Source organism: Hesperophylax consimilis, chromosome 20 (genome assembly GCF_061612785.1).
Source record: "Hesperophylax consimilis isolate HC1 chromosome 20, BYU_Hcon_1.0, whole genome shotgun sequence".
Taxonomy (NCBI): Eukaryota; Metazoa; Arthropoda; class Insecta; order Trichoptera; family Limnephilidae; genus Hesperophylax; species Hesperophylax consimilis.
The window spans coordinates 16,796,634-16,821,440 of record NC_142855.1 but is presented as its reverse complement, the minus strand read 5'-3'; the positions used below and the strand labels follow the sequence as shown (position 1 = coordinate 16,821,440).

General features: G+C 36.8%; 1 protein-coding gene across 3 annotated transcripts in view; it reads left to right on the top strand.

The window, feature by feature from the left end:
* LOC149414209 (uncharacterized) overlaps window positions 1-24,807 on the top strand; it is a 51,447-nt gene that overhangs the window by 13,659 nt on the left and 12,981 nt on the right. For all 3 annotated transcript variants that reach the window (XM_089644294.1, XM_089644296.1, XM_089644295.1), the window contains exons 5-18: window positions 613-762; window positions 1,254-1,375; window positions 3,739-3,987; window positions 7,328-7,525; window positions 7,651-7,859; window positions 8,381-8,556; window positions 11,323-11,540; window positions 13,045-13,261; window positions 14,173-14,401; window positions 17,127-17,228; window positions 19,154-19,265; window positions 21,122-21,265; window positions 21,502-21,634; window positions 22,914-23,008. In XM_089644294.1, coding sequence (XP_089500420.1) covers window positions 613-762; window positions 1,254-1,375; window positions 3,739-3,987; window positions 7,328-7,525; window positions 7,651-7,859; window positions 8,381-8,556; window positions 11,323-11,540; window positions 13,045-13,261; window positions 14,173-14,401; window positions 17,127-17,228; window positions 19,154-19,265; window positions 21,122-21,265; window positions 21,502-21,634; window positions 22,914-23,008 — 2,354 coding nt within the window. The remainder of the gene's footprint in view (window positions 1-612; window positions 763-1,253; window positions 1,376-3,738; window positions 3,988-7,327; window positions 7,526-7,650; window positions 7,860-8,380; window positions 8,557-11,322; window positions 11,541-13,044; window positions 13,262-14,172; window positions 14,402-17,126; window positions 17,229-19,153; window positions 19,266-21,121; window positions 21,266-21,501; window positions 21,635-22,913; window positions 23,009-24,807) is intronic.

Here is a 24,807-nt window from a genome sequence, read left to right as displayed (position 1 = left end):
AGTTGAGACAAATTAGAAATTATAAAAATTATTTTTTTTAAATACTTCCGATTTTATGTCCGGGTTAAATCTTCCCCACAGGAAAAACTTAACCCTTCCACACACTTTTCCACAAATTATCATCTAGTCAATCAACATTATGCAAGTGCATTATATAAGCAAAATAAATACAAAACAATACAAGAACAACACGTCAACTCACCAGAGATCAAATGGGAAAATAATTCACCGACTCCAGATATGTTCATATCAGAGGGTTCGGCTCGGTAGAACTCCTAACAGAGCCTATAAATCCTACTGATCCCTCAACATAAATATTTAAAAAATCTTTCGTTATCCTACATGTATTCAAAATGACCGACTTTTGCATCTTTAAAATTGTCAAAATTTAACTATATGTATTATTATTTATATAAAGGAGAGTGACTGTGGAGGGAGGTTTTCTCCGAGACTGATGTAATTTTGCACACTTGACCTTCAGCTAGTTTGTTATAAAATTTTGCCAAATTTGTAAAAATTCAACACAATTTTACAAAATTTAGCCAAAATTTAACCAAACGCAAAAAAAAGAGTTTATTGCATAAAAACGGATGTAATGTTGTTTGTTTCCAGCCGTGTCTCCATGGAATGTGCGTGGTGGAGTACACCTCCTCGGACGAGAAGAACGTGAGGAAGAGCAGCAACGTCCCCACGCTGGTGCCCACTGCTTCCCACAGGCTCTGGGTGTCCGTCATGACCAACGTTTGCACCAAGGACATTAAGGTTAGCATGCTAATCTTCAGTTACCCATTCTGCATCTTCTCCTTCTTCTTCTTCTCTATCTCCTTCTATTTTCCTCTTCATCTTTATTTACTTCTTCTTCATATTCTACTCTTCTTCTTATTCATTTTCCTCTTCTTCTTCATTTACCTCTTCTTCATTTTCATCTTCTTCTTCTTCTTCATTTACCTCTTCTTCATTTTCCTCTTCTTCTTCTTCATTTTTTTCTTCTTTTTAATTTAGTTCTTCTTCATTTTCTTATTCATTTACTTCTTCTTTATTTTCCTCTTCTTCTTCTTTTACTTCTTCTTCTTCATTTTCTTCTTCATCTTCTTCTTCATTTACTTCTCCTTCATTTTCCTCTTTTTCTTCTTAATTTTTTTCTTCTTCATTTTCTAATTCATTTACTTCTTCTTCATCTCAATTTCCATTTGCCACTTCTTCTTTGTATATTTGTTTTTGGTTTATCTTATATAGTGTTTTGTAATTTTCAGAATCCGCTAATCGGCAACTCCGAGAGATGGTATACTCTGGACGACGAAGGAATGACAAAACTCTCCTCATTCGGCTCCATACAAATTCACTACCACAAGCACATTCTCAAATCTTCTGTCAAGTAAGAAGTCATATAAATCTATTTATTTATCAAAATTACTGCTTTCTCCAAAAGCACAGTGTCCTCGTTATTATCAAATAAGTAATGAAGCAATCAAGTGTTCTAGTATTCACTACCTTACTTCTAGTTGGGAGTGCATTGTGCTGTGTGCTGAGTAGTCATTATTGATTTGGTTACTTAATTACCAATCTGCAGACAACTATTGAACAGATAATCAATTCCATTACACCCGTTTGGGGTCTAGGAGTCCAAATGTCAAATGCAAATTGGCGACATCAATTTTTCGTTCAAATCCGGTACAGAGCCTGCAGACACTTTAATAGTACACAACTGCTGACCCTTTACAAATCGCAAGTGCGCCCCACTGTTGCATTTGGCAGCCACCTCTGGTCTGGAGCCCTAAAATACCTGAAAAATTCCCTTGACTCTGTGCAGAAGAGGGCTGACCGTTTGATAGATTCCCCTACCTTAACAGGCGGATTGCAATCTTTAGAGCACAGGCGTCAGGTAGGTTTTCTGTTTTTGTGCTACCGGTATTAAAATGGAAGATGCTCCGAGGAACTAGCGTCATTAATCCCTTCGGCACTGGTGCATAGTCGTGAGACACGCCAAAAGTGCGCCCAACATATGTACACGGGTCGCTTCTACAACTTTTTTTTGAGTTCAACAGCTCGGCTGTGGAACAATTTGCCGGCCTCTGTGTTTCCTTCCTCCTACAACATAGATTCTTCAAGACCCATGTTCACTCTTTCCTCTCCTCAAAAAGACCTTCCACACAGCATTCCCAGAGATGACAAGGGCCCTGATGAAAATTATTTTAATCACGACCTCCTGTAGTAAATTAAGATTTAAAAAAAAATATCTGTGTCAGTTTATATCTGGGTGTTAATCCGTAAGGCATCCGTAATCACATGGGGTGATTTGGTCACTGCCACGTGGTGGTGGTCTACATGTCGAAAAATACATGAAACAAACGCAAAAACAATTAACCAGCTCGTAACTAGCTACTAGGTATTTTGAGATGGCAAAATAGACAGCAACTTGCTCATGTAACCGCCAATTTTGCGCATTTCACGTGACCATAATTGAACATGTTCTAATCAAATCTTCGCTATGTTTAAAAGCTGTTAATTGTGTTGCTCACAGCGAATCTCTTGTCACACGACTCGATTTCGTCGCCATTATTCAAACTAAGCGCTCCACGAGTGGCCGATGCTATTTTATTTTACATTAACTCCACACAGGAGGACAATGTGTGAAAAGGTCTTATTAACGAAAGAAAGCAGAGATAGTTTTGGCAAGGAAAAGGTATTAGGAGTGGGTAGGAATCTGAGTGTTATTGTGTCCAGGAGTGACAGACATAATAATCCATCCCTCCCACTGCGGCGCAAGGCAATGGCTCCAGAGGCTCCGACTGGAGAAGTCAAAGGGTCTCCCTCAACAGGGACCCAATTTTCATTTCATTAGACAACTGCTCGCATGCGATAATTATCTACATTGTCTATGGTTTTTCTATCATCGAGTAATAATCTACTAATTTTCGATAGAAAGCGTATTTTGGAATTTCTAATAGATAATTATCTATTACAAAGCAGTAGATAATTGGACTATTGGTTTTAGTAGTAGTTCAACTGTCAAAAAGTATTACTTTTACGGTTTGCGTGTGTCGTATTTTTGTTAATTATTATAAAAATGGTGAGTTTTGAAGATTTGACGCACATACAAGCGATCGAAGACATGGAACAGGCCGAATATTTAACTGAAAGGCCACCGAGAAATTTTTTTTCAAGAAATGATGCATTTAGTCTGAGTAATGAAAATTTTTCGACTATCTAAACAATTGGTGCTCAAATTAATTGATCTATTGTCGCCTACATCTTCAACGAACAACAATGTGAATTGAAAATTGACAGTCGTAAACATATGTATATAGAAAAATGTATCAAATCTATGGAGTTAAATACACGGGTTACCATATAAAAAAATAAAATTGGTACATTTTTATGTTGGTATAAATATCGGTTGTTTTACATTATCTACGACGGTCGAAAATACGCATTTATCGAAACAGTAGATAATTTATCGTGCGCGATCTTTGCATGTGAACAATTGTCTACTGAAATGAAAATTGGGTCCAGGCCTCTCCCAATACGGCCAGCCAGTGGGTTGGCACATCCACCGCCAAGACCTAAACAAACACATGAATCCTGGCACCCCTGCTAAGTCACTGGCTGAAGCGACTTTGGGTGACCTATGGTAGAGGTGTTGGCTATCCAATAAATGGCTCCTAGAGCGGTGGTTTTCGGTCGATTTATCTGATATTTAAAAATCTTATTTTTAATGAATTTATTAATCTTTTCCAGTCTAACTCTTGAACGGGTTGAATTCACCGAATCCCCCCCGCCAGCAGCTGCGCGTAACTTCCCCCTGGAGGTGAGCTTCGCTTTCCAGCCCCCTCCATCCGAAGACCCGACTGGTGCACGTTCCAATACCCCGCCTCCCCAGCGACTTGAGGAACTGTACACGGTGCTGGCGAAGGCAGCGCTAGGGCTCGAGCAACACGGGCCAAGAGACACGCTGCTAAAGGATAAATTACCTCTGGAGATACACAGGTAAACTTCAACAGTTTAAAAACAATATTACGTTCAATCGACACTGGTTTCGTTCCCAAAAACAGAATTATTACTCTTAAAATGTTCACAGTTGATGTTGGCTTAGTGAGAATGGGTGTGGAATAATCTACCTGCATCTGTTTTTCTCCTTATAAACCGCGATCCTCTTGATCCTCTTCAAGACCTGCATTAATAAATTACTTCCTACAACCCCTACCTTAGCCCGCCCTGATATAGTTTCCCTGTCTTTACACTTGACAACTCACATGTTCTTGTAAGGTGTTACATAAAAAATAAAATGCGGAAGTTGTTTTAATGTAAATACTGTACGGCAGTGCCAATCGTCTGTCTGGAACCAGTGCAGGACTATGGAATCGCCAATTTTTTTATAAAAATATCGCTTCCTTTAAAAAGCGTATATGTATGCAGATATTAAGCAAAAATCCTGTTGATTGTTAACAATAATAAACTTAATACTCTGTAACTATTTTTCATAATACCTACTTCTTTTTGTATGTAATTGTTGTGTACCTTTTATTTTTGTCATAATAATAACAAATTTACGTACATTAATAATAGCAAAAAAAAAAAAACAAATTATATATTTTAAATTACAAGAATATTACCTACTTTTATAAACCGCTAGAAAATGTTTTACACCACTGCCAACCGGTATGCTTCGAGTATGTTTGTAATTATGTTTTGTGTAATATTGTGACAATTATAATTGCTGAATGTACTGTAGCCTAAGCCCAAATAAGTATTTGCTGGTTGAACTCCTTTATACAATATACAATTTACTTATCGTATACGAATACCTACCTGTGTTGTGCCTACTTATGTCTTTCATGCTCAGCTTATTATTTTATTTACTATGTTATACTTCTTATGATGCTATATACTTGTTATAATGCTCCTGTATGATTTACCTTGCACGTCAAGGCGTGAACAAATTTTTTTATTTTTTTATTTTTTTTTATTTAACAATTTTTTTATATAAGATAATGTGTCCTTACTGGGGTACCCCGTTCTAAGGTCACATTGTACATGGTTATATGTTTGAAATATTATAAGTACATATGCTAAAATACTACATAGAAAATTAAAAAACAATATTTAGAGAAAAAATAAAACATAATACAAGCTTTAGTCTTTGTTGGGTTGCAAAATTATATCTATATTCTTCCTTCCCTTATCCATAATCCATTTCTTAATGTTTCTTTTGAAGTCAGTTATTTTTTTAATGTTTTTTATTTCAAAAGGGAGGACATTAAATAATTTTATAGAATAATACTGCATATTTCTTTGTCCAAAAGTTGTTTTAGTTGTAGGTTGGTGTTACATGTGTTGTAATGTGGATCTTGTGAGTCTGTCTGAGTTTGTCTGTGTAAAGTTGTCCTGGTTTTTGAATGCGTAAATTAGTATATCTTTTGCGTATAATTGTTTTGGTGTCATTACATTCAGGGTTTTAAAAACATAGTCGGTAGGAGTTCTGATGGGGATCCTAAGTATAATTTTTAGAATTGCCTTTTGTGTTACGAGGACTGGTTTTGTAGTGGAATCGCATGAGCTTCCCCATCCGATAAGACCATATTGTAGTTGAGATTGGGCTAATGCGTAGTAGATTTGAATTAATTGTTCTTTATCTAATATGTTTCTTATTGTTTTGAAGAAATAGGTAAGTTTTTTTAATTTGTTGCTCACATTTTCTATTTGGGAGTTCCAATTTAAGTTTTGATCAATAATTATCCCAAGGTATTTTATTGTTTGAATTTCAATCAATTTTGGGCAGTTGCAAGGAATTTCATGGTTCGCGGTTAAACAATTTTTATGAATTTTTATGTTTAGGTTTGAATTGACTTTATCTGTCTGTTTGTTGTAAATTTTGAATTTAATATATTTAGTTTTTGTATCATTTAATGTTAGTGAATTTGTATCAAGCCATTGTTTTACCTGATTCATCCCTTCTTCAGCTTTTACGAATACTGTCTCCCACGACTTTCCATGGAAGAGAAGAACTGTGTCGTCTGCGAAACTAATTACTGAGCCGTGACAGTTTAGATTACATAGATCATTTATATATATCAGGAATAAAATCGGCCCTAAGACACTGCCTTGTGGAACTCCGTATTGAATTGGTATTGGTTGACTTGATTCATTTTTAATCCTGACTAGTTGTGACCTTTCTGACATATAGCTTTGAATAAGATTCAGTTCACGACCTACGATTCCAATATTTTTGAGTTTTTCTAGAAGATATGTATGATCAATTGTATCGAAAGCTTTACATAGATCTAAAAATATTCCGATACACTTATTACCATTATCGAGACTATGTTTTATACTTTTTACAATAGAGGCGATGGCATCGGAAGTTCCCATATTTTTTCTAAAGCCGTATTGATTTTCAGATAGTATGCGGTTTTTTTCAAGATATTGAGTGAGCTGTTTCTTAATAACTTTCTCTACTATTTTTGAAATGAATAAATAAATAAATTTTGTCATGTATCACATTTAGCCATTCACATGTAATTTTGTAATTGTTATCATACCTACTAGTTTATTTCTCTTTTATTGCAATGAATTAACTCTACCTTAACTTATCTATTCACCTACCTACCTTTCATATTATGTTTACTTTTATTTTTATTTTTATAGTCTATCTTTTTCCATTGAAAATTGTTTCTGTATGTTATGTTATGTAAAAGCTTGTTATGTAAAAAACTTGTTATGTAAAAGCCCACCAGGGCGTTGAAATTAATAAATTAAATCTTTAAATTAAATTTAATAAATTAAATTAATTAATAAATTAAATTAATAAATTAAATTAATTAATAAATTAAATTAATTAATAAATTAAATTAATAAATTAAATTAATTAATAAATTAAATTAATTAATAAATTAAATTAATAAATTAAATTAATTAATAAATTAAATTAAATTTGAGTATGTTGTGAGGCTGAGTGCAGGGTTACTACTAATGATGGGTAGGGGAAGGAGATGGGGAAGAGAAAGGTTGGTGAGCACCTGGCTATTCAGATCCGGTCCTGGAGAAAGACCATCATTCAGAATCAAAACGTTGCCTGAAATTATTCCTTCTTTTGTTTTTGGGGACCGGATCTGAACACCTAGGTACTTTCCAACCTTCTTATGTTTCATCTCTTTCTTCTACCTGCTCCATTCAGCCTAATATAGTCCCTCTGACTCTGGACAATTGGGAGCCGTTGGGACAAAACAAAAGTCAATATTTAGACTTTAAAAAGATGACCCTGATAAAACTAAAGAACTTGGTAACAACTTAATCTTAAATTACTCAATAACATTTTTCCATGTTACAGGATAATGTCCATGATGAACTACGACACCCTGAAGGCGGCGCACGACGAACTTGACTTGGGCACAAGCTACAACCGCGAGACAATGCGCAACATCTTCCTGCAGGCCCTGCCGCAGTGCACCAGCCCCGCATCTGCGCTGCTCGCCTCGCACCTGGTGCAGAACGGCCGCGCCGGGGAGGCCACACTGCAGATGCTGAGGTCAGTCAATCAATCCATCAAACCGTCAATTCGTGTCTGCTGGCAGGTGTTCAAACAGCTGTTCTATTGAGCGTCTATAGGTCTTGTTGTGGATCTAACTTAAAATTGTAATATTTGTGTGACAGGAAGCTGCCGTTCAGCGTCCAAGAGCTGGGACCCAGCTTGCTAGAGCAGATGGAGCCGCTGTTGAAACTGGGACAGGAACACCCCGAGCCTGTGCGCCACGCCGCTATCCTGGCTTACTCCACCCTCGTCTTCCGAACCTTCATATCGGGGAGCTGTTCTCAGGATACCTTCGAGGAGTACGTTCAGATGTTCTTCTCCAGGTTTACGGGTGAGAATTTCTTACACCTCACACCTAAGTATAAAGAGCGGGGAATATATTGTCACCGGATGGGAAGACAATAGTTTGGAAGTTGTTGGATTATTCACCCTGTTTTGTGCTACTTGGCGATCTCCGGCCTTTTCTCCCGCCTTTACCACTCTTCAGTGGATAAAGCATCCTAAAAATGGGCATTTTCGTGGCGAAGCTCAGCTAGCAATGCTTTACTACATCGCTGTAGCGTGGCGCTATAGATTTAGTGAATAAACAAACGGTGAATATTTCATGAACACACCTTTCATTATCAACAGAACAAGATGCATCTCCATTGTCAGCCATTTACATACAAATTACTGTTGAAATGAATGACATCTGGTGCCTATTTTTAAAAAAAATTAGATGTCCCTAGCGAACTTTATATAGGCTGTGGCACAAATAATATTTCTGCATATTTAGTTTATTTTTTGGGCACTTGTGCCTATTTTTATTTCGCGTATTCACTTTCGTGGCAATCAATCCATCACACGTTCCAGAGAGTCCGGACTACGCAGATCGCCTCACCTGGCTGATGGGACTGTCCAATCTGCAGCTGCAGCAGGTGCGCACCTACCTGGCGCCCATCATCAGCGGCGGGCTGGGCAGCTCCCCGCACGAGCGCTTCCTCGCCTGCTGGGCCACCATGCCGCTGGCACACCTCTATCCGCAGGAGGTATCAATCAATCAATCTTTGTGTCTAATCAATCCAACCTGCACCTACCTGGGAATCATCAATCAATCAATAATCAATCAAATCAAAATACAGGGCTCTCTTACTAATCTGCTACCCCTAAAGCCGGGCAATTACCAATTAATGGAAGCGGCAGACTATAGTACGAAAATACAAATTACCTTAAAATCAAAACAGGTATTTTGTGAAAATAGTTCTTATTGTGAAATTCGTAATTTCTAGAATACACAGAGGCCAGGTGAAATGGTCAACTAAGCAAGCTAGGTATAGTAACTGCTTGTGTACCAGTAAGATAACTAGTGCAAGTGTACTTGGCTTTGCCCTCCAGCCTAGGCACATATTTTATAATAATAATAATAGTACATAATAAATTACCACATAATAAATTACCCTTCAGCAGAAATGCAGTGTAGTTACATTTACAAGATCTAAAGATAGATTTCTATTCCCATATCACATCAATTAAAATATATTAACATGCCAAAACGAGATTCGTGACCTTAGGGTGATCTTCGAAGCAATTGTCTCTTTCAAATCCCACATATATGACATTGTCTCCCGCGCCAACAAAATCCTTGAATTTGTTCTTCGTAATGCGACATCATTTACTAATGGAATTGCAATACGGAGAACATATGAATCACTTGTCCGCAGCATCCTGGAATACAGCTCCATTATTTGGGCCCCTTCTGAACAAATCCATATCTTAGAAATAGAAAAAGTACATAAAAGGTTTATGCGTTACCTGTATATGAGGGAATATACATACTATCCATTCCTGTATCCATCCTTGTTCTTAACAGGAATGCTCGATTTCAATACATTAGAAGCCCGCAGAAAAATATTTTTAGGCAAACACTTTTTTAAGTTAATCTCTGGTACAATACACAATCCGCCTATGTTGAAAGAGGTTAACTAACAATTATACTCGAGGGAGATCCCATGCACTCTTATATGCTCCGAAAGCGAGGACTTCTGCCTATCAGAACGCGCCAATAAACAGAGCGACTCAACTGCTTAACGATTCTGCATTAGCCATCGACATTTTCAATGTCACCTACAGACAATTCAGTAACTATCTTTTAACACATGTCACAAAATAGTAAAACTGCTTCTGTAAACTTTTTAATTTGTAATCTTCTCCATGATATATTGGTGTATAACCATTTTATGGAGAACATGAAAAAATAAATAATTAAATAATATACTGTGGACTTTTGAAGTTGACGTAGGAATACCGGCCAATTATAGAGCTTGATTTTGTGCTTCCAACCAGTTAAAAAAAAATCGGCAAATTAACCGCTCAGGCTAATTTCTTTGGTTTCGTGAACTAACAGCTATTACCCATAAAGTCAGTTTGTTCACTTTTCAGAACAGCTCCTATGGTCTCTTAGAAATCATTGTCTCCTTTACTGTCATAGTGAGAAATGTTTATTTTTTATTTTATTGATACATGATTTAGAGTACATGTAGTTTTTGTGATATTTCACCCTCCATGCTAGGGATGACCCTGTGTTATGGCGGGTGAATTTTACACTTTGCGGACATAGAATCTATACATTACTATAATATAAAAAAGAAAAATGATGTATGGCTAGTTTGGGTTGCAAGAAGAGGATGGAGAAGTTAAAGAATTATAAGAAGATGAAAAATTTGAGAGATTATTAGTAAATAGATCACACTTATTAATTATGTACATACTAATAAGAATATATGTATTATGTTTTGTCTGAAAGGTGATTAAATTGATAGAGTGTAGAATGAATGGGTATTGTAGTTGTAAGTTGTAATGTATTCCGTGTGTAAGGATCCATTTCGTAATTTGGTTTTTAAAGGAATGGGGTTGACTCACGGTTTTTAGGTTTTCAGGGATAAGGTTAAAGATTTTAGGAGCTAGGAAGAAAAATTGTCTTTGAGCTGACGTGGTATGTAGTGAAGGTACTTTGTAGTGACCGTTGGTTATTGTTCTGGTGGTGTAGTTGTGTTGTAAGAGAGTTTTGTTTTTATATTTGAACAGGAAATGTATTAGCGAAAATTTTAGGTGGAGTTGTCGTATGTTTAAGACCTTATATTCTATGAAGAGTCGAGTGGAGGGGTATCTTGTCGGTCGCTTGTTAATGATCTTAATGGTGGCAGAAAGAGAAAACGCTACACTTTATATTCAAATCTAGAAGCTGACTACAGACAAATTAAAATGAACTAAAGGTTTCGATCGCAATTTGAGAAAAAAATTATGAAACTTTGTGAAATTTATATAAATTATTTTTATATGAAACGGCAAAAAGTGAAGAGAGAGAGAGTAGTGTTCATAATACATTTGTCTAATAAACTTTGTGTTTTTTTTTCACTATTCATATTTTTAGTTCAGTGTTTAGACGAAAAAATGTAAGGTGAGCCATTTTAAACCTTTTTTATGTGTGCATTCAAAATTATCATACAATATAATAGTCATCACCCTTCAAAAACTGTATTTAGTTTTAAGATAACTTAAGAGATATTCTGTTTATTTGGATTTCATTGCAAAGCGGAAACACAATTTAATACCCCTGATTTCTCTGATCTTCCAACAGCGTGTTTAAGATATACAATGGTCGAATGATAATCGGAGAGTACGTACTAAACATAAACAATCAAATTGCCTACCAAACAATCGCAACAAATCGTTGAAACAACGCAATTGCAATGTACACGTCGAACCAATCAGAAATCGAAATCCATCCACTGACCAATCAATCAATCATTTGTTAGGTACACGATCTGTACTGGCCCATCCTGCAGAACCCCAGCGAGTCGCTTGAGATGAGGATCGCCGCTACCACCATGCTACTGATGGCCGAGCCGTCTCCCCATCGGCTGCTGTCGCTGTACTGGTTCATCTCCGCCCAGTCATCAGACCATCTCAAGCACTTCTTCTATACCACCATCAAGAGCATGGAACACACCACTTTTGACTGCTACAAGCATCTGTAAGGTCATCTTCTGTTTTTTCTTCAGCCGTTTGAGCAATTCTATTATAGTCATTCATCAAATTATTGAATTAATACAATTCCTCAAAATATTAATATGGAAACATATGAAAGTGTTTACTGCAGCTTAAAGCCAACAAATTCACCTAGATTTTACTGTAAGGAGACCATGAGGAAAATTATTTTTTCCTTCATCTTTCGGGATGCTGTGTGGGGGTACTTTTTAAGTAAAGGAAGAACAGGAAGTTCTGGGATGAAAAAAGATAGGAGGAATCTAGGGATCAGTGTGTCCAGGAGTGACGGACGTGTGATCTATCCCTCGCGCTGCGGTGTAAGGCGATGGGTCAGGAGAGACCAGTTGGAGAGGTCAAAGGGTCTCCCCAAACCAGCCTCTCCCGATCTGGCCCGCCGCGCACCTGGTGGGCACTTGGGGTGACCTATGGCGTGAGTGTTGCTTATCCAATAAATGGTTCCCGGGACTCACCTCCCAAATTGTAAAATACATTCTGTTATTTAATATTCTAAACATGGTAAAAAAAATTGTTGAGTTTTTTATTATTATTATTATTACTATGTAATGATTTGGCAGCATTCTGCTGATGCGCTCATATCTGATTTCACAACAAGTTTAACAGTAATTGAGTTGTTTTAAGTTTGAACTAAGTCCTTTCTTCTCTCCAAATGTGAATCCAATAGAGCTTTGAATTGATTTATATTTGTTGCATGGATGACATGTTGTGGGAGTTTGTTCCAAGCATCCACTACTCTATTTGCAAGGAAGTGTTTTCTAGGATTAGATGCAAAAGGCGTTTTGGTAATAGTGTCCACGGAGATTTATATTTTTATTAGTAGTGAAGATTTGTTGGATGCTAGGGCAACTGTAATGTCCAAATAAAAGTCTCGATCAAGTCACCCCTTTCTCTTCTTTCTTGTAAGGTTGGTAATCTTAGTTCCTTGAGTCTATCTTCGTATCGTAGATCTTTCAGAGCTCTTGGTATTTTGTCTCTGTACTCTCTCTAACAGATTTATATCCTTTGCGAAGTAAGGACTCCATATTTGGAAAGCATATTCCAGGAGAGGTCGCACATATGTTTTATATATTTTTAACATCATGTCCGGTGTTAGGTCAAGGAATTATAATAGTATTGTTTAGAAAATAATTTTTTTGTCTTCACATGAAAACTCTTTCAGATTGTTTTATTAATATTTGACAGGTAAGTTGCAGGTTCAAATCCTGGGGTACGTAGGAAATTTTTTATTAGATGTACTAGCTGTACCCCGCCACGCGTGGCTGTGGCTCAGTCTGTCTGTGCAGGTAGAGAAATAATTGCGCGTGTTGCTTTTATGTCCTATACATGGCGCTGTTTAAAAAAATTGAGTTTAAATGCTCTCCTGAAAAATAATCTATTTGTGACATTTGAGGTTTTTTCCGCAAGGTCTTCTTAGAAACCTTCTCTTATTTTTGAAGCTTTGTAATTTATCCTTTTTTAATCTTTATTTCCAGCGCGAAACTGGCCAGCTATGTGAGTCGCGTGGTGGTGAATCCTGGCCCTCGCTTCTGGGCCTCGGGCAACTATCTGATGGATGCGGCAGACCCGGATCGCGACATGGGCTCCATGCTGCACCTGTTCAGCGTGGCCGATCCCAACACCGGCCTGCCCAATGTGTTTTACTTCACGTTTATGGCGCACAATGCCGGCCTGATGTTGCAGGATTATGCCGTGAGTATAACAATATATATATATGTATATATATGTGCTGGAGTCATCTCCTGCATGAACCTGAGTCTTGAAGAGTGGACCGATGTTCAATTCAACTGGAAATATGAAGATAAACTCAAGGAACTAAGATTACCAATGAGAAATTGAGAGTTTCAAAATTTTATCTGGACATTATAGTTGCCGTGGCATCCAAGAAACTTTCACCAGCAAAAATATTAATCTACTTGGACACTAAAAAAAAAAAAATTTAATTAAATTAACCTTTTGCATCCAATCCTAGGAAACACTTCCTTGCAAATAGAGTAGTGGAAGCATGGAACAAACTTCCACAACATGTCATCCATTCTACTTACATAGAGTAGTGGAAGCATGAAACTAACTTCCACAACATGTCATCCATTCTACTAATATAGATTAGTGGAAGCATGGAACTAACTTCCACAACATGTCATCCATTCTACTAATATAGATTAGTGGAAGCATGGAACTAACTTCCACAACATGTCATCCATTCTACTAATATAGATTAGTGGAAGCATGGAACTATCTTCCACAACATGTCATCCATTCTACTAATATAGATTAGTGGAAGCATGGAACTAACTTCCACAACATGTCATCCATTCTATTAAGAGTAGTGGAGACATGGAACTAACTTCCACAACATGTCATCCATTCTATTATTATAGAGTAGTGGAAGCATGGAACTAACTTCCACAACATGTCATCCATTCTACTAATATAACCTATTTAAAGGTCCATTGAATTGAGAAGAAAGGATTAACTTATTTTAAAATTCAAAACTCAGAACATGCTTTTTCACATAATGCTGCTTTTCCGCATAACAGTTCAATTATCTTTTAAATAACTGTTTGATTCCTAAATGCAATAATAAAAATGTATTTCTGTAGGTCTACATAAAGGTTCAGGGCGTAGCGGGCAGTTTCCTCAACAAGGTGCGCCGGCTTAATGGGGACGCCGTCCGTCTGGACCGCCTGGTGAGCGCGCTGCGCGACGTGCGCGCCAGCACGCGTGTGCCCGCTCTCGTGCACATGGAGCTGCTGGTCAAGCACCAGGGCAAGACCGTCATGGCCCTGCACGTCAACCAGACCTCCTTCGACAAGTGGACCAGTGGGGACAGTAAGAATACTTTTACATCCACCATTCTAATCACTTGTTCATTACTACTGTGTATGCTGCTAAATAGGGTTATTGTCATCATCATCATCAAGGATGACAAATTGATAAGTGGGTTTATAGTAAAGAGTAGATTTCTCAGGGTTCACTGTGCGCCAAAATCTGCAATTCCTTGCCAGATTATGTCCGTGAAAAACAATGCATGAAACAGAGTTCTCAGAGCGTGGGCAACGTTATGCGAATCGTACTTATAAGGATGTAAAGAAAACAATGGATTCATTGTTTTCTCAACTAGCCTGACCCCCATAGAAATTGTTCAAAAAGTCATAATAAAAATAATACTAAAAAAAACCTCCAGACTTCCCCACTGAACGCGTATTCGATGGATTCAAAGTTCCCACATTTAAATACTTATTTATGAAAAATTCAATTATTCAAATTATAAAAGAAAAACTCATTCATAACTGAAAATCGATCCAGACTTAAATATATATATGCATACCCTAAATTACACACTTCTTTTGCCCAGCAACATTATACCCACCAAGGAAAACATTTATTTAATAAATTATCAGAAGAAATTAGAAGCATTAATGAAAAAAACAAATATTGAACTATATAAAAAAATATTTCAGGGAAATCGTTAACAAAAAAACTGATTCCCCTAGTTTCACTTGAAAATTCAATTTATCCTCCATAATAAATATTTTTTCTTCCTTCCAAATACAATAATTTGTATGGATTTTAATTTTGTAATTTTTTTAACTTTGTAACCTGTTATATTTTTTTTTTCGCAAATGTACACTCCTCTTCCATCCACAAGCAAATGCTTTTAATGGAAGTGTAGTATAAATTAAAACAGTATGACTTGTAAACATTGTATATTTATTGTAAAAAACACAAACAATAAACAAATACAAAACAAAATTGAATCAGTTAGAATTAGTAGATCATAGAATACAATGGGTTATTAAATGACTCAGCAATGGACCGTCTTGGTAGTTAGCCTATTCTATAAATCACTGATTAAGTACGCCGTTGTTGATTCTAACGAAGAAAACCATCAGGGAACGGTTTTTATCTTCGCTGGATGGCGCAGTCTTATTAATTATTAATCTAGTTTATTTATTTTTATATTACATTTAATTACAATAATGAGGTATTGCCCATCTCACTAGGTGTGTAACGCCTGTGTTGAGATGGCAATTTACAGAGTGGTTGTTAACTAGGTTTTAGTTTACATAATATTGTGAAAATGCCAGATAAAGTAAAATCAGTATTTTATTTTATTTTTAAATTATACAATTCAAGAATGAATGTAGCGAGAATAATTTTAAGTAATTAATTAATAAAATTTAAGTTTGACCAAAATGCATAGTATGTATACATATATGTATAATCGAAACTCGGTCTGGATATAACATCTCACAAAAATCTCATACGGCGATCTTGCTTTTACCACCACATCAGAAGGAACAGTTTGTTCTGTAGCATATTAAACGGAGACGCATATGCGTGATATCGTTGTTGATATTGTGTCTTCAATTTAACATCTACGCTGTTTTTCAGGCGATGTTCCGCTTGCAGCTCTCTTCGATGCAAGTTACAAAATGTTATTATGAGATGAGTGATTAGTTGCTGTCAAGCATTGTCTCGCAGTGATGCTATGTCTGGGAAGAAGTCCCCCAGAGCAATAGTATAATCATACATTTTGTTCAGTGGACATATATCAGCAAGATGGTCGTAGATTAACGCTTTCTTAATATTAGTGGGGTTTTTGTGGATTACTATTGTTTACGTAATTGGGTTCTCGGTATTCTGTACATGATGGTTACATGGAAACTAAGGTTTGTACGGAACATTCCGGTCCTTAGAGGATTGGAGTGCGTAGCGTGGTATCGCTTCTACGTACATAATCACACACTTCACCACAATAAACACATCTGCCCTGATGATGGACACTGTAACGATGTCTGAAACGTTGTCTAAGGAAGGAGGTAGCACAACATTGCAAAATAAATCACGATAATACTTTTGGCCGTGAAAATCTGAAAATATCATTTACAAACAATATATGTTACAATGTATTCCAGTTCGATGTTACATTTTTGATGGAAATGTTACTTTGTTAATTGTTTGAATTTCTGTTAAAGACCCTAACCTAATCTAACCTCACTAACTAAAGAGGCTTTTTTATTTTTTAATATATGTATTAGTCAGATCTGTCACCTCTGTGCAAGCTGGGTGAATGGTCTTTTTGAAGAATGGATGGAGTGAAACTAGATCCGTATTGTAGGAGGGAAGAAACACAGAAGCCCGAAAATGATTCTACAGCTCAGCTGTGGAATGTATGAAGCTACCCATTCTCATCTGACGATGAAAATGATGCTGTGTACAAATATTGCACTATTGCTCAAGATACGCTAGTTTAGATCAGAGCATTTTCTATTGAAATATCGGTAGAACAAGGTCAGCATTCCCACCTGACATCTGCGCTCCAAAGACCGCAATCTCATTCATTCAGTCACTCATTTCTTCCCATTGAGTCAAGGGTTTTTTCAGGTAATTGGGGGCTCCAGAACAGAGGTGGCTGCTAAATTCAACAGCGTGGTGTACTTGAGATCTGTACAGGGTCAGCAGTTGAGTACCATCTGCAGTATCTGCGGGCCCTGAACAGTACGCCCAACTTCTGAGAGCCAACTCAACTAAATATTAATTTTAATTTCAGTTACCAAGATGGTGAACAGTTTTCTACAAGCGGAGAGCCATGTTAACCAACAGACACTGGTGTATCCCACTCTGTTGACCAGCATCCTGCCGTCAGACCTCGGTAAGAACATACCAATTATTTTCTTCAGGAGTGGCATTAATGTAAAAAAGCCAGGAGTATGCGCCTCTGTTTGGGCGCACACTCCTGGCTCCATTCTCATTCTTTAATGTCTCTTTTGGCACCCCCTACTAATTCACTAATTTGGATATCCTACAAAGTTACTTTAAAAAGAGTGAAATATCATGACTTTAAAACAACTATTTATCACACAAACGCTGTGCAGATTTTTTTAACAATATTAGTTTTGCAAAAAAAAAAGCAAATTCGTGCTACAAGAATTGGTCTGAACTTTATGGCAATTCACCCTAAATCCTCATTTGGGCAAAGACATTATGGACGGGTTGTTTCGGAAAATTTTAACAATTCATCAAATTTCAACATTCATTTTTGGGTTCTGTGAAAGTCCAATCCAAGTTCTGTTATTATATCATTATAGGCTATTTGCTTGACAAAACTGAAATAAAAACAGAACTTGAAAAAATCTTTCACAGAACTTTAAAATGAACGTTGAAATTTGATGAATTGTTCAAATTCTCTGAAACAACCCATCCTATTTGTACCAGGCTCCACTTAAATTTAACCTTTCCTCATCTGTGGTGTGTATTTACTACACACTGCTTCTAATAACTTTAATAACTCTATAAATATAATAAATTCTGGGCTCAGATTTTAGGTATTCCTCCGTTATACATTTATGCACTGAATAAAAAAATAATATTTTACATCTTCTTCTTCGATGGCGCTACAGCCCATATAGAGCTTTGGCATCCTGCAACAGTCGCCTCCAACTCCTCCTGTCCTCGGCGGCTGACTTCCAGTTTGTCACCTGGAGAAGCTGTGCTGCATCCCCTCTTACCTCATCTTCCCACCTCAGTCTGGGTCTTCCCACTTTTCTCTTTCCACCTTGGTGACCACTCAGAATTCTTTTTGGGACGCGTGTATCCGGCATTCTCTGTACATGCCCAGCCCATCTCAGCCTGAGGAATATTTTACATAGTTTTCAAATTCAATTAAAAATTACAGATTTTTGTTAAAAATCGGGAACAAAAACACCAATACAATCAACCGTGTGACACTGTTACGCGAAATGACACGCTATTGATGTCCCGCTTTAGTTCACTATGTGAGAACATGAAAAAACCACACGTCCGCAGTTGTATTTTGATTTAGACCATCGATACCTACCACCGCATAGCTGTGTATTTGCCAGCCGCCAGCCAGTCGGTCGCGGACCTTCGTTAGATGTGGACCCCTCGCACGTTTTTTTAGCATCTGCTGATGGTTTTTTCATGTTTTCAGCAATTAAATTACAATTATTATATATAATAAACATAATCGATTAGCTATGAATATTAATATTTTTCCGATATTAAATCGCTTATTTTGAGATGTGTATTGACTACACAGCACCGGAACGCGTGGATTTTTTTAGCACAGTAAGGGAAAGGTTAATAGTCTTCCAGCTCACATAAAGTCGTCTAATTGCTTGTGTACATTTAAAAAGAATATTAAATAGTTTTTCTATTCGAGGATTTCTAACATATTCTTTCACCTTTGTCCTTTCTTTCTTTCTTCTCTCTTTTTAAAATAATAGTTTATAATATTTTTTCTTGTAATATATCAATGTATATGTATCATGGCCACCCTACTAGATTAATAGGTACCATGTAGGTAACCAATTTGTAGAAACGTTAATGTAACAATATTGTTCTATTAATATATAATCTTTGTGCTATTTTGTAAAATTATTAAACTACTTTCATCCTTCCATGCCTCATTGTCATACATATAACTGTGATTCATTGGAAAAGAAATAGCTCGTTTCTCTACCCTTTGAGGAAACCGAACCCATTGGCTTTGTGCAATGGTATTCTTCTTTCATTATCTGTTGTAACTAATAAAAACACTACATTTATTTTCAACAGGATTGCCCATACAAACGGACGTGATGCTGTCATCGCTGACTTCGATGAGAGGAAATTTGACACATGCAATGGCTGGGGAAGAAATCGCTAGGAAAAACGATATAAATTTCAGGTAAGAACAATTCTTTCCACACGTCTTTATCAGAATACATTGATACGCCTCTGTAATCCAAACCGGACAATCAGTTTAAAGCGGCTTGAAAGTGAAGAGTTGTGCCAAGTTAGCGATGGACTCATTTTATTAAGAGCGGGAGCCATGGTACCAGCTCAATATGTGAGCTCAGAGTCTATGAGCAATGAGAATACTGTGCTCGCCCAATACTGCTCTCCCGATACGGCTCCCATGGTACCAGCTCAATATGTGAGCTCAGAGTCTATGAGCAATGAGAATACTGTGCTCGCCCAATACTGCTCTCCCGATACGGCTCCCATGGTACCAGCTCAATATGTGAGCTCAGAGTCTATGAGCAATGAGAATACTGTGCTCGCCCAATACGGCTCCCATGGTACCAGCTCAATATGTGAGCTCAGAGTCTATGAGCAATGAGAATACTGTGCTCGCCCAATACTGCTCTCCCGATACGGCTCCCATGGTACCAGCTCAATATGTGAGCTCAGAGTCTATGAGCAATGAGAATACTGTGCTCGCCCAATACGGCTCCCATGGTACCAGCTCAATATGTGAGCTCAGAGTCTATGAGCAATGAGAATACTGTGCTCGCCCAATACTGCTCTCCCGATACGGCTCCCATGGTACCAGCTCAATATGTGAGCTCAGAGTCTATGAGCAAAGTGAATACTGTGCTCTGTGTTTTAAAAAAGACTCATCGTTACTGTGTAGCATCTACTAGGAAAACCTCAAACTCTCAATTGTTCTCAAAAAGACTCATCGTTACTGTATAGCATCTACTAGGAAAACTCTCAATTGTTCCCAAAAAGACTCATCGCTACTATATAGCATCTACTAGGAAAACCTCAAACTCTCAATTGTTCTCAAAAAGACTCATCGCTACTATATAGCATCTACTAGGAAAACCTCAAACTCTCAATTGTTTTAAAAAAGACTCATCGTTACTATGTAGCATCTACTAGGAAAACTCTCAATAGTTCCCAAAAAGACTCATCGCTACTATGTAGCATCTACTAGGAAAACTCTCAATTGTTCCCAAAATCAAGCTATTTTTTTTACATATTCCAGAAATCCTAAAATTCATTAATCCGAATTGGCTAGATTTTTAATTGTTCGGATTATATGGACTGTACTGTATAATTTTTTTTAATTGTAACTCAGAATGAAAGGATTTTTTAAATTAATTCTTCAACCACATGGAGACGGCTAAAACTCCTACCACGACTTGTGAAGATTATAACAAAAGTATAATTTTGACTTATTTTAGTACAATCTGCAAACTGGCTTGCTGCGTTACAGGCACACGTGTTTCGCACAAATTTCACATGTGTATGCAGTCTCGCGTTTTAGTCTTGAGAGCAGATATGACGCAGCTTTCTCGGTTGATTTTTCTCCTCTTAAATAACTTACCTTAGATTTTCCGGTGCATCTGGTCCAAGAACTCAATAACTTTTATCGACAAGCGCAAAAAGATGTACATGCTAACTATCACGGGGTCGTGTTGAGTATCGATTTTGAGTGACAGGACCACTATCTGAAAACCCTGGTCGATTCATTTTGACATTGGGCTGTAAATTAAAATATATATATATATAATATGAAAAAATGGGTCTGACATTCCACTTTAAAATATAAAATCAATATTTTACCGATAACGCGTGCGCCAGCATTACCACTCACCATGAACGCTCCCGGGCGACTGTTGATACCAAGTACGCTAACATAGGTAACTTGGAATCCTGAACGGTCGAGGTCTCTGTCAGACCAAACGTCGGTACTTAAAGGCTAAACTAATGTTTAATTTATAAACAAAATAAAAATACTTATTATTATTCCAGAACGTCTTCATTGGCTCTCATCAGTCTGGCTGCGTACAATCCGGTAGCTAATTCCTGGCACACTGCGGAGCTGGCACAGGTGATGGATCTGTACCTGCCCGCTAACTTCACCATCGCTCTCAACATTCCCTCCAAGACATTGAGGTTCGTACAATGGTTCATCTTCATCAAAATTGCGTATATGTATGTCTGGTTGGATTATATCGCAAAGCTCTGCAATGGCTGCGGTCCCTTGTGATCATTATTACTTTTTTTATTTTCTCCATCAACCATCTCTACAAATAATTTTCGAAGAGAACAAATGTACTCAGGTGATTTTTCTGTTGGGTCGGAACCTGTCGCATTTGTCAACCCTGCCATTAACCGCTATTTGTTTGCAGAACAAGTTGGGTGCAGCCCAGCGGTATTTTGGGCCCAGGAATGACGGCTTACTCTGCAGCCAGAGTTATCTACAAACCAGAGAAGGGCAACAAACAGGAACTCGCACTCAGAACTGGAAACAAGCCTTACAAAGTGAGTAAAAAGAAACATACAACATCTTATACATTTGAAGAATACTAATTCAGGTTAATTATATAACTGAATTATAATCGGAATTTTAATATGGAGACATATAAACTGCTTATTAGAGAGCCATTGAATGCATGAATAAGGCTCTAGATGCACTTGCACTGTTCGGGTGAAATTTCCTCCACAACGAGATAAACGAGATGTGATTTTGATATTTAGCACAAAGCATGTGAATAATACAACGAGGATACTACGATTGCACCTTCTTGCTATACGACACGAATTCGACTGTTGACTTGCGACAATTAACAATGCAACATAAAATCTTCTTATTTCCATGTGTGGGTAAGGCTGTTTTTAAGGAAGGAAATGGATAGTAAGTATGACAGTAGGTATATGATGGGAAAAATGATAGATATTATCCAAAACTGTTTCAATACTAAACACTGTCTCTCTTACACTTGTCTGACATCATATATCGCCAACGATGATGAAAGACAGTTCTGAACTTGAAATTGAAGCAAAGAACTTTTGGATCACAAAGCACCCACATTTCTTGTGTTATTTTTTATTCTGGGACACATACCTAACCTAACCTAACCTAACATAGTATAGACTGAGCGTAGCCAAGTCTGGTTTAACTCGATAATTTGGCTTTTCATCTGTCTGTAAAATTGTTTGTTAAGTTCCGGTTCCGGTTCAAGACGGTGGCCGTGTTGAATACTACCCTTTTGTCCTTGCAGAGTTCACATGATCGTGGTACCTACGAGTATGAACTGTCAAATCGGAATAATCAATAATCTGGTACTCACCGACCTGAAGAGTTTTGAATAACGAATTGTCACTGAGATGGTGACATTTCCTTGGATAAATTGTATAATTCGTTATTTGAAATTGAAAAAAATATATATATATATATTTTGTATTTATATCAATATGGATAAAAAATATCTAAAAAAATGCCCTTAAAAGTAGGTACTGTGTGTGTGGTTAACAGATGTAATAATTACAAACAACAAAAATACTACAAGTCGTTTTTCAGGATACCAAAAAAACTGAATTGTATTAATAATTGGCAGAACTCGTGCCACTAGGAGGCGCTAGTGTAGCATACTGCCATCAGAATGTATGGGAAATTGCAGAAGGTGGAGGTATTATTAATATTATAGGGTATTTGCCTATTCTCTTGTACAGGGTATGACAAGACGTTCCTGAAAAACCCTGTAAACAATAAAAATAAATCCCATTTGTATCTTGATTATAAATTTGTTTTTGGTTGCAGGAAACTGGTAATGGGTACACATTCATATGCGAAGGAACCTCCAAACCTCCCCAGCTATTGTGGCAAATTATCAACTCTCACAAATCCAATGCGGCGTAAGAATATTACTATTTTAATTGATAGACTTAAGGAACTAACTAACTTTAAAAGAAAGAAGAGAAATGGGTCACTTGATTGAGACTCTCAATATTTTATCTGGACATTATAGTTCACCACCAACACAAATGTACCTTTTGCATTCAATCCTAGGAAACACTTCCTTCCAAACAGAGTAGTGGAAGCATGGAACTAACTATGTATTACAACATGTCATCCATTCTACTAACATAGAGTAGTGGAAGCATGGAACAAACTTCCACAACATGTCATCCATTGTACAAACATAGAGTAGGGGAAGCATGGAACTAACTTCCACAACATGTCATCCATTCTACTAACATAGAGTAGTGGAAGCATGGAACTAACTTCCACAACATGTCATCCATTCTACTAACATAGAGTAGTGGAAGCATGGAACTAACTTCCACAACATGTCATACATTCTACCAATACAAACCTATTTAAAGCTCTATTGGATTCTTATTTAGAGAGAATAAAGGATTAACTTATTTTTAATTTAAAACAACCCAATTACTGTTAAATTATTGTGAAATCAGATGTGAGCGCATCAGCAAATGAGCAAATGCAAATGAATGCTGCCTGCTCGTTAAATAATTAACATACAAAGTAAAGTAGATTATTCACAGTTCTCAGAGGTATTCCAGTTCCGAGGCGGACTGTAGGTTTTTGTATGTTGCATTAGGATTTCCTAATATTCAGGGTTGATTTCCACAAAATAAAAACACAATGTTTGTTGACGGTGAGTCAAGTGTTGGTATTACTTCATAATTTTAATGATTTCGTCATCGTTATGTTTAGTTAGCTCTATTTTGATTTCGTTTTTAAACATTTTATCTTTACGGTGTACTTTAATTTGAAAAAGCATTATGTAGTTTTGTAGCATGAAAATTATTACTATATACCTATATGAAGTTTTCATAAACTTTAGAAGTCAACGAATTAACTCGTTGAGGCGTTTCACAGAAATTCATTTGTAACACTGTCATCAAATGGAGAATCAGTGCCATTTTGTTTTTTGAAAGTATACTTGTAATTTTTCATCAATAATTAATAAAAAAAATTGTTTACCACTTGAAAACTTCTGACTTATTACAACATATTGACAAATAACCACGAATACTGACGAATGTGCCAAGTGCCGATCGTGCAAACGGTCAGTTTCATTAAAGTAATGGCTTGCTTGTATTACCGGTTGTCATCTGTGATTGATATTTTAAAACCTATCTTTGATTCACCTACTCTACTGCAACTCATTCCCTTCAATATCCCCTCGCAAAGACTCAGAAATAATGAACTGCTCTTCCTCAACCATCATTCGACAAATTATGGATATTATTCACCATTGTCCAGAATGTGTAGACTGGTCAACTCAAGTCAAAACCTTAACTCTTTTGGGATAAGTCTGAATGACTATTGCCGGTCGCTAAACAAGTGACGGAATATTATAAGTGTCCTGTGGTCCTGACCCACGGCGTAGTCTTGACTTGATTCGACTTGTCACTTTATTTTCTTATATTATATCTACCTTATGTCTTTGCTTTCATGTACCTTTATCTACTCCTTTATTTTTCATTTTACTTTATTTGTGTTATTATTTTGTAATTTGGACGATGTTCGTTAATAAATAAATAAATCTTTGCTGTGAATGTAGTTAGATATACCAACAAAATGTAATTATAGCGGGTTAAGACGTTTCGATTTTAGTTGATCAACTCGACACTTGAAAGCAAATTGACAAGTGTGAGCCTTCTTCAAACAAAGTTGCTCAAGATTT